At 43.9% G+C, this 10,000-nt stretch overlaps 1 protein-coding gene across 1 annotated transcript in view; it reads right to left on the reverse strand.

Annotated features, from left to right (window-relative positions):
* The window catches only part of prom1b (prominin 1 b), a gene marked incomplete at its 5' end in the record, with an annotated part of 40,234 nt that overhangs the window by 11,755 nt on the left and 18,479 nt on the right, over nucleotides 1–10,000 (reverse strand). Inside the window, 12 exons of the mRNA XM_084070335.1 lie at nucleotides 1,150–1,296; nucleotides 1,471–1,555; nucleotides 2,008–2,111; nucleotides 2,529–2,652; nucleotides 3,823–3,975; nucleotides 4,840–4,999; nucleotides 5,573–5,636; nucleotides 5,994–6,068; nucleotides 6,925–7,142; nucleotides 8,285–8,308; nucleotides 9,119–9,208; nucleotides 9,800–9,863. Coding sequence (XP_083926461.1) covers nucleotides 1,150–1,296; nucleotides 1,471–1,555; nucleotides 2,008–2,111; nucleotides 2,529–2,652; nucleotides 3,823–3,975; nucleotides 4,840–4,999; nucleotides 5,573–5,636; nucleotides 5,994–6,068; nucleotides 6,925–7,142; nucleotides 8,285–8,308; nucleotides 9,119–9,208; nucleotides 9,800–9,863 — 1,308 coding nt within the window. The remainder of the gene's footprint in view (nucleotides 1–1,149; nucleotides 1,297–1,470; nucleotides 1,556–2,007; nucleotides 2,112–2,528; nucleotides 2,653–3,822; nucleotides 3,976–4,839; nucleotides 5,000–5,572; nucleotides 5,637–5,993; nucleotides 6,069–6,924; nucleotides 7,143–8,284; nucleotides 8,309–9,118; nucleotides 9,209–9,799; nucleotides 9,864–10,000) is intronic.

The raw sequence follows: 10,000 nt of genomic DNA on the forward strand, positions 1-10,000 counted from the left end.
GTGGGAAGCTTGCCTCCCATTATGCACTCTGCCGACCGCACCACTCGATGTAGGTTGGGCGCATGCTCTCTTCCGGGGCGTCCTGAAGTCCACGATCAGCTCCTTGGTCTTGGTCAGAAGCTCTCCATTTGGAGGAGGATGGATCAGACAACCTATATGGGGAGCACACTTGTGCAGTGGTAAGAGTAAATCTAAAGTGTCATGACAAAATGTCTTAGTAAATTCAGTTTAAGACTGAGATTTTTTTTTGCAGAAATTAAGGAGAAGATATACATTGGTTAAAGCCGACAGACAATGGGTTGGCAATCCTTTACATGGGCTATGTTAAGGCAGACTTGCATGTGGGGGACTTTGTGTTTTGAAATATGGGGATTGTGAGATCTGAAACATATCAGATTTTGATACTCCACGGTACACCATCTGGAAGCAGTGTTGGTCTGAAATGTTCTGAAACTACTCCCTGACAAATGTGTTCTCTTTCAAAAACAGGTAAAATTCTTGAGCCACTTCATGAGCAGTGATGGCCAGTTCCAGAGACAATCCAACAGGTGTGGTCCTTCTTCTTTTTTTTTTTCGGTTTGCAGTTCATTGCTGAGTTCACTATAGCGCATTGCCAGGCCACTTAATTCCTTGCTGATCGGGGAACCCAAAAATAAGAAGCAAATTATTTCCATGATGAACACTGCCAACAATCCTTTGACCTGCTCAAACAGAAACTGTTGAACGCACCCATCGTAGCCTTTGCAGATTTCAAACTCCCATTTATACAGATGCCAGTAATGTAGGCCTCGGAGCGGTGCTGGCTCAAGTCCAGGACAGTGAGGTGCAGGTCATAGCGTAAGCAAGCAGAAGCCTATCACCTTTGATTTGCTGGGGGGAATGGGGGGGGGGGGGATCGCCTGATGCCTCCGCTTTTGATACAGTACCCGATGAGATACAGTAACAGTACATACGTTCACACAGACACACACACAGACACACACACACACACACACACACACACACACACACACACACACACACACACACACACACACACACACACACACACACACACACACACACACACACACACACACACACACACACACACACACACACACACAGACAGACAGACAGACAGACAGACAGACAGACAGACAGGGTTACCTCAGACAGGTAGGCCTGGTAGTTGATCTCTCCCACTCCCGTGCTGGCAAAGTTGAGGAGGTTGCTTCGTCCCTCAGGCTCCAGCAGAGTGATGTCCTGCAGGTTGATCTGCACACTCTCAAACACCTTGGCCATGTCCTTATTGTACTGCACACACACACACACACACAAAGTGTAAACATATATACAGTACACTATAGCACAAGTACATACACACATACATGTAGGCAGACAGATGCCGGCCGACAGACAGACAGACAGACAGACAGACAGACAGACAGACAGACAGACAGACAGACAGGCAGGCAGGCAGACACTCACCACAGTTCTGTTGAGGAATGTGTTGATGTTAAACATGGTCTCGAGCTGCAGAGCGTGGTACAGTCCTTGGTTCTCATAGCACTCCCTGAATAAAACAAGACACAACACAGCACCACAACCATCACACACACCATACATGCATCTACAGTGTCATATGAAGTGTGACAATGTAAACGTGCAAGAACATTTTTGACAGGGTGACAGTCGGTGTTAATTTCGTCGACTAAAAACTATGACGAAAAAATATGATGAATATGAAACTAAATGGAATTTAAAAGACTATGACTAAAACTAAATCAAAAGCTGCTGTCAAAATGAACACTGGAAGTGTGATAATGTAGACATACAGTAACATTTGACAGTGTGACAGTGTTTATCCCATTAAAACAGGGAAAGCATCCGTGGCATTTTAGATTTTTGCGTTGACTATTCAAAAATAGCATTTTTGAAACATCTTGAAAGTGAGAGAACTACTGATTTAGAAGGCATTTGTAGAAACGGCCTCAGGTCTTAATGGGTTAAACGTATATTTCTCACCTGTACATTTGCCCCACCGTCAGGTCAATGTTGGGGTTCTGGAACAACATCCCAGGCAGGAAGTTCTTCTTGGCCGGATGGACCATGAATGGAGTGTCAATGATCTACACACACACACACGCACGCACGCACGCACGCACGCACACACACACACACACACACACACACACACACACACACACACACACACACACACACACACACACACACACACACACACACACACACACATTACACAAACAGAATTAGAGTGGAAGGAAGATTCAAGAAAGCAATGCAGGTGAGTGTATGTGCTGTGCATGTGTGTGTGTGTGTGTGTGTGTGTGTGTGTGTGTGTGTGTGTGTGTGTGTGTGTGTGTGTGTGTGTGTGTGTGTGTGTGTGTGTGTGTGTGTGTGTGTGTGTGTGTGTGTGTGTGTGTGTGTGTGTGTGTGTGTGTGTGTGTGTGTGTGTGTGTGTGTGTGTGTGTGTGTGTGTCTGTATAGCTTGTGCACTTTTGTTTTTGAACAGTATCAGTGTATACCTGAAACAGCTGACGGTTCGCCAGTGGTTCACACACAAGTTTCTCCACGTTGCCCCCGACAACAAACAGACTGCACACTGCTGCCATTAACAGCCAGCCTATCAGAAAGCTGAAGCCAGCCCCACTGAGAGAGAGAGAGAGAGAGAGAGAGAGAGAGAGAGAGAGAGAGAGAGAGAGAGAGAATCATGGTTCTGTGTACTGTGTTCTCTGTCTCTGTAGAAAATGACAAACTTACAATCAGATGTATTCTCTCAAGCTAATTGTTCTCATGCTCCACAGACCGTTTCTAAGAGGAAGCTGTCACCTTCCCCTCTCATCTTTTGGAACAGCTAGCTACTGTAGGCTTTGAATAGGTTGTTTTTCAGTAGGAGTTATTCATGCCACTGGTTCCCAAACAGTGTGCCGTGGGATTATGTGACAACACATTATTACTGCAATATATCGTCGCTGGATGTGAAGCGTTTTTAATGTTCTTGCTACTTTTGTGTGACTCTGTAGTATGAAAGTAGGGCATTAATTCACGAAAGAAACATCAAGAGTAACTAGAAAAAGTGCTCCCCGGAGCACAAGTCTCCGCCAGCAGACTTGGGAATGTTGGGAATGTTCTACTTCTTATGTTCTAATTCTTACAAAAAATAGAACATGTTACTGTGTCATAGTAACATGACACAAGTGTCCTATCCGTCTGTATAAGTGTCCTATCCGTCCTGTCTGTATAAGTGTCCTATCCGTCCTGTCTGTATAAGTGTCCTATCCGTCCTGTCTGTATAAGTGTCCTATCCGTCCTGTCTGTATAAGTGTCCTATCCGTCCTGTCTGTATAAGTGTCCTATCCGTCCTGTCTGTATAAGTGTCCTATCCGTCCTGTCTGTATAAGTGTCCTATCCGTCCTGTCTGTATAAGTGTCCTATCCGTCCTGTCTATGTAAGTGTCCTATGTAAGTGTCCTATCTGTCCTGTCTGTGTAAGTGTCCTATCCAATTGTTACAGTATCCGCCATTTCTCAGCCATTTCGTGATTATTCCTGTCTTACCTCACTTTGAAAGAGGCTAAGACTCTTTCAAAGTGACACATGTATTTATAGGCCGCTATACATCACTAGCCAATCAGATCACACGATTTCACCGTATTGTCACGTGTCACGTGAGGCTTGACCAATGTTAGCTTGATGTGGAAAGTGAAAACAATGTCTCCTGGCGGAGACAAAAATATGGAGATAAGAGGTTTCTGCCCAACAGCAACTTGTTGAGACGAGTCTATAGGTTTGTGGGGCAGGCCGTTGCCGTGGTAACTCACGCCATGAGCAGGTTGCCTCCGGTGTTTGACAGGCAGCCGCGGGTGGTGGGCGTGGCCTGTTTGTCAATGCCGCACGTCCCACACAGCACACCCAGGAAGTTGAAGGCCAGAACCAACACCAGCATGCACAGCACTCCAACACACCCTATCCACCTGCAATACACAATGACACAATGTTAACACACACACCCACCTGCAATACACAATGACACAATGTTAACACACACACACCCACCTGCAATACACAATGACACGCTAACCTCTTCAACCCCATATGGTTGAGCGGAGTCCCTCAGGGCTCTATGCTAGTGTATTTTCTGTTTTCTGTTATTGTGAGGACAGCTTTTTCTGAAAATAGCCGATGGCTTGTCCGTCGGCTATTTTATGTTAAAGCTTTCCCGACAATATGGATGCTGGGGTTTAAGTGATTAACACAAACGCACGCACGCACGCACGCACGCGCGCGCTTAATGTTGATTTTCCATTCCATTGGTACTGGCTCAACTCAACTGCATTTTTCAAAGCATGTTTATTTGAATGATCAATCAATGGATTGTGTTCCATCTGGGATCAATGGCACTGATGTAGTATTTTGCTTAAAGGTAGGGTAAGTGATTTACTTTGGTTAAATAAGTCTATATTCTGATAGTACTCATTGCTATAGAGTGTTTGCCCATTAAAAGGAGTCTCCCATGTCTCTCCAGCTCTTTATTAAACAGAAAATGCATTTTCAGGGCTCTCTCCTGATTGGTTTAAATGTTGTCACCTACCTGAACATTTACATATATTTACTAAAGATCTGGAGAGACCCATGAGACCGAACAAACGCTCTGTAGCAATGATTATTATCATAATATAGTACTTTAACCTTTTTAACATAAAACAAAAAAACAAAGATAATATATCACTTACCCTACCTTTAACTTTTTTATTTATTGGTATCACTTTTTTCATATTGATGTTATATTATCTTAGTGTTTTGCCAATTATTGGTGGTTGAGAACCACTGCACCAGACCTGTAGAAGTCCATCTGGTCTAGCTGGGGGTAGTAGGACTCGATGACCTTCTGCTGCTCGTTGAGGAAGATGGTGAAGTTGGCCAGAGACGCCTCCACTGGAAACATCTTGGAGAAACCAATGATCTCCCCTCCTATCTTATCCAGCATGCCTTTCACTCCTGCATATGTACACACACACACACAAGGATAGACAGACAGACAGACCGACCGACCGACCGACCGACCGACAGACAGACAGACAGACAGACAGACAGACAGACAGACAGACAGACAGACAGACAGACAGACAGACAGACAGACAGACAGACAGACAGGGATGGAGGACAGTTTCTAAATCATTTAACAGCATCAATGGCCAGCCTACTTTGCCTAACAGGCTACTCTTTATTGTTACACAAAGTGTATGAGAGACAGACAGCAGGAAAGATGAGGTTAAGAGGAGAGAAGGGGCAGGGAGGATTATGGGAGGCAAGGAAAGGAAAGGAAAGGAAATGAAAGAGGAGCCAGCCAGAGTTACTTACGGGGCAGAGCTGTGGTTCCATGAGCATGTTTACAGATCAGAGATCAGAGAGAGAATTATATACACATGGAGGTCACACAGTTCACCAACTGGTTATACACGCACACACACACACACACACACACACACGCATGCACACGCGCACGCACACGCACCCGCACAGACACACGCACATGCACACAAAAACAAACAAACACAGTAGAGTACACACCTGCCACAATGTTCTTGGTCTGCTCTTTAACTAGATGTGGTGTGTCATTGAAGGATGTGTATCCCTGGAGAGAGAGAGAGAGAGAGAGAGAGAGAGAGAGAGAGAGAGAGAGAGAGAGAGAGAGAGAGAGAGAGACAGACAGACAGACAGACAGACAGACAGACAGACAGACAGACAGAGAACAACATCGAATACATTTACATTAATAGAAGGTAATTTCCTTTTTTCAAACGATAAGAGATGATAAGAGAGAGTGCTGACCATAAAAGAGAGGAGGAAGACATTTGGAGAGATAACAGAATGGAAGAGTTAACGACTTCATGAGAGAGACAGATAAAAGGGAGTGATTGAGACAGACAGACAGACAAATGGAGATAAAGAGAGAGGGAGAGTTATGGGGAAAGGAGAGGTGTAAACAAACCTTCTGGACGATGTTACTGAGGTCTGTTTTCAACACAGCGTTTATATTGGTCAGCTGTTGATTCACATCTGGGAGCTGATGCATACCAAGGGCAGAGAGAGAGAGAGAGAGAGAGAGAGAGAGAGAGAGAGAGAGAGAGAGAGAGAGAGAGACAGAGATATCATTTAGCTCAGTGGTTCTCAACCTGTGGGCCGGGGCCCACTGGTGGGCTGCGAGGGTATTGCAAGTGGGCCCCCAAATAATTAGCAACACACTAAGATTTGACATGATGACATAACATTAATTTAAAAAAAAATACAAAATATAATACAAATACCAAAAAAAAAAAAAAAAACCCCCCCCCAAAAAAAGAAATTAAAGTATACTGCGTTAGTTCCATTGATCCATCCAAGGTGGAACACAATCGATTGATTGATCATTCAAATAAATAGATTTGAACCATTATCTTATACTCATACTATCTTATCCAAAAATAGCAGATATACAAGCTCATAGCACGGCACTCGGTGCGCGGCACTTGTAGATCTGCCATTTTTTTTTTAATCATGAAAAGTTTAGCAAGTCTTTGAATATATATTTTGGAAAGCGAACATTTTGTAACTCAAATCTTTACTTCTGGCCGGAGGTTCTACAAATGTCTTCTAGACCCTAACGATATGTATTTGGCCACGGACCCCCCCCCCCCCCCCATCTCGAAATATGTTGTTCCAGGGACCCCCCAGAAGCAAAGAGTTAAAAATGTTAGCTTTAAAAAATATATATATTCAAAGATTCACACACATTTTCACGATTTTTCAAAAATAGCAGATCTACAAGCTCGTAGCGCGGCAATGAGCTTGTAGATCTGCTATTTTTGAATAGCCAAGGTATAAAACAATGGTTAAAGTGTTTGCACAGATGCGTTTTAACGGGTTAATCTCTCTCCATATACCCGTGAGAAGTCAGCGTTGACGCCCAGCTGGTTGAGGCTGGAGCGGATGGTGTTACAGGTGCCGGACACGGCTCCGTTGGTGCAGGCCGGGTCGGACAGCGTGTTGGACAGGGAGGCGCGCTCCCCGGCCAGGCTGCCCTGCAGCCTCCCCGTCCCCTCCTGGAGGACCTCCAGGGAGGAGCTGATGCTCTCCAGCGCCTCCTTGGTCTCCCGCATGGCTGCGTGGGGTGGAGGAGGAGGAGGAGGAGGAGGAGGAGAGGTGGAGGTGAAGAGGAAGATGGAAAGGAGAGAAAAACGCATTGGTTAAAGGTTTCATGACATCAAATGTCAATTTTCATAATTTTTCAGTTTTTTTTTTAGGTTTACTAACCACAATTACACCCCAAAAAAAATATTTGGAACATTCAGTGGATTTTCTGCGGTTTAGGGTTTTCTGAGTCCATTAATCCCGCCCCCTCCCCTCTCCTTCTCCTTTGGGGGGGCGGAGCAGAGGCGATAATTGACAGGCAAAATCCCTCAACAGCGACACCCGCAGGCAAATCGTTTTTTTTTTCTTCATTGCAGCTGAAAAGGCCTCAGAACGCAGAGAGAAAAGAACCTGCCATGGCTCACTGGAGTGGATTTTTCAGTTAAAACCTTTTAATACACTTTTGAAGGACCATGATAAAGACTTTAATGTTTTGTAAAACCAGCATGTCACGAAACCTTTAAAATGTTATTGTTCATGTTTGCACCTCGTAAACCTCACACACACACACGTGCGGACACATGCACATCACATACACGTATCGTATGCATGCACACATGCACGCAAACAAACATACAACATTTAAGGAGAACAGTACAACACAGTACAGTATGATACAGAACCACAAAACACAACACAGCATGGTACTATACACCAGTGGTTCTCCAAGGGGGGTCCTTGAGGGGGTTCCAAAGGGTCCCCAGCAAAATGTGTTAATATAGCATTAAAAAATCCCCACTTTATTCTATATTTCAGTTATTAAAAAACAGACAAACTACAAGCTTGGAAGTATGGAATCTTTCCAAGTATCAGTGGTGCACTCCAGCAGAGTGGAGTGTTTTTGTAGATCAGCTATTTACGAAAGATTCAGAAAAATCGTGAAAACATTTGAATAATTAGACAATTTTGAACACAAATCTTCTCTTATATGCATCCTTGGCACAAGATCTTTCCATACGGGGTCTGTGGCCAAATGCATATAATTATGGTGGTCCTTGCCATAAACATGTTTGAGAACCACTGCAATACACCACAATGCACCACAACCACAGTGTACAACACCGACAGCTTCTATTGAGAAACACAAGAGGCTCTTTGACACCAACTTGTTACCTTTGATGGCATTCTCAACTTTTCCTTCAGAGAAATAAAACATTTAAAGAAAACAACAAAACAACAATGAATGGAGCTGCAGAAACAAATAGCATTTATCATCACAAATGTGTTTATTATAACAAATACTAAATCTCAATTAACTGCATTCATAAAGTCTGTGTGGATTGAAGTAGATGGAATTAGCCAATCACTGAGAAGTGTGGCAAGATGATGAAATTATAAAGTATGATATGATACTATACTATACACCCTCGATGACAAGGACATCTATAGACAGCGGCGGAAGCTGTATGCCCAAGCGAACATGCTGTGTCGCAAGTACCTGTGAAGATCTCTCTCTTTAGATCCTTTTGCACACCACTGTATATACTGCCACTACAGACAAGGCAGCATCAGACGACTCAGACACAGTGGCTTATAATGCATGAGGCTGCTGATGAGAGCTCCAAAAAGCTCCAGTGCAAGCCAGATGTTTGTTAGTGTCGGGGTACCCATCTGCGCTGCTGTGCTACGTAAGTCAGTAAATTACATCATCGCTGTCATAATGGACCCCGCACGCAGTTCTGTCAGGTTCTCCTCTAGAACGTGGAACCATTGGCGCACATGCTTGTATGTCAGAAACTGAACAATATGGGCTATTTGCATTTTCTTTTTCTTTTTTTTCTTCTTTCTGTTATGTTATTGTGCTGTGTTGTTAAATTGTGATATGGATCTCCCTAGGTCTGAAATGTAATTATAAGATATATGACGTGATATGATATATGATATGATGTTCTACCATACTGCAACACTTGGGGAACATCTTGACCAAGCGTCAGATGGTTGTCTCACCTCCTGCCATCCGTAGAGCCGTGTCCAGAGAGGGAACCACCTCTCTCTCCAGCTGACTATGAATCCGACCGCCCAGCAGCGGTCCGATGTCTGACACACCATACAGAGACGCCGCGAAAAAGGACGTGAGGAGCAGAGAGAGGGAACGGAAAGTGAAAGATGAGTGAATAGGTGGGAAGAAGGCAAAGTAAACATGTAAGCCCTACAGTATATACTTTGTCATATGGTGAATGGCAAAAATAGGCAATCTACAAGCTCACAACACATCACATTACAGCTATTTTCTGTGGCTATTTTTGGTATTTAGCGCGGGCCCAATTGTTAGTTACGTTACTGTTTGGGATAAGCTTTTAAGCAGTGGCGTAATCTACACAGGGTTGCTGGGTTAAAACAGTGAAACGCATCCCCGTTGACAAAACCGAACCTCCTTGGCGTAAAGGGAAAAAGGAGCAGACCAAATACAATATTCTGGGGGGAGCATTAGCCAAAAATAGCCGATCCACAAGCTCACAATGCAACGTGATGCATTGTGAGCTTGTACATCGGCTATTTTTGGCAAAGGGATCTGGTGTGGAAAAAGTGGTCAAAGTACAGTTGTAACCCAAGTCCAGTTCTCTGAGACAACAGGGTTTAAGTGGTTACGTAGTGACCATTTGATGTGTGTTGCTGGGTGATACTCACTGTCCAGGTCTGACAGCACTTTGTTCTTGGCTGTGGTGTATTGAGCTGTCAGGTAGTCAATTTGCTGTGAACAGGAAAGACAAAAAGGACATCAATTACCTAATTATAACCTACATATAACTGTTGTTCATTAGTTGAGTCGTAGCACGTTCCATTATTATAGTACCCATGTTTAGTTTTTAGTTTTTTTGCAATTTTAGT

The sequence above is a fragment of the Gymnoscopelus microlampas genome (assembly GCF_963454915.1).
Source record: "Gymnoscopelus microlampas genome assembly, chromosome: 2".
Classification (NCBI taxonomy): Eukaryota; Metazoa; Chordata; class Actinopteri; order Myctophiformes; family Myctophidae; genus Gymnoscopelus; species Gymnoscopelus microlampas.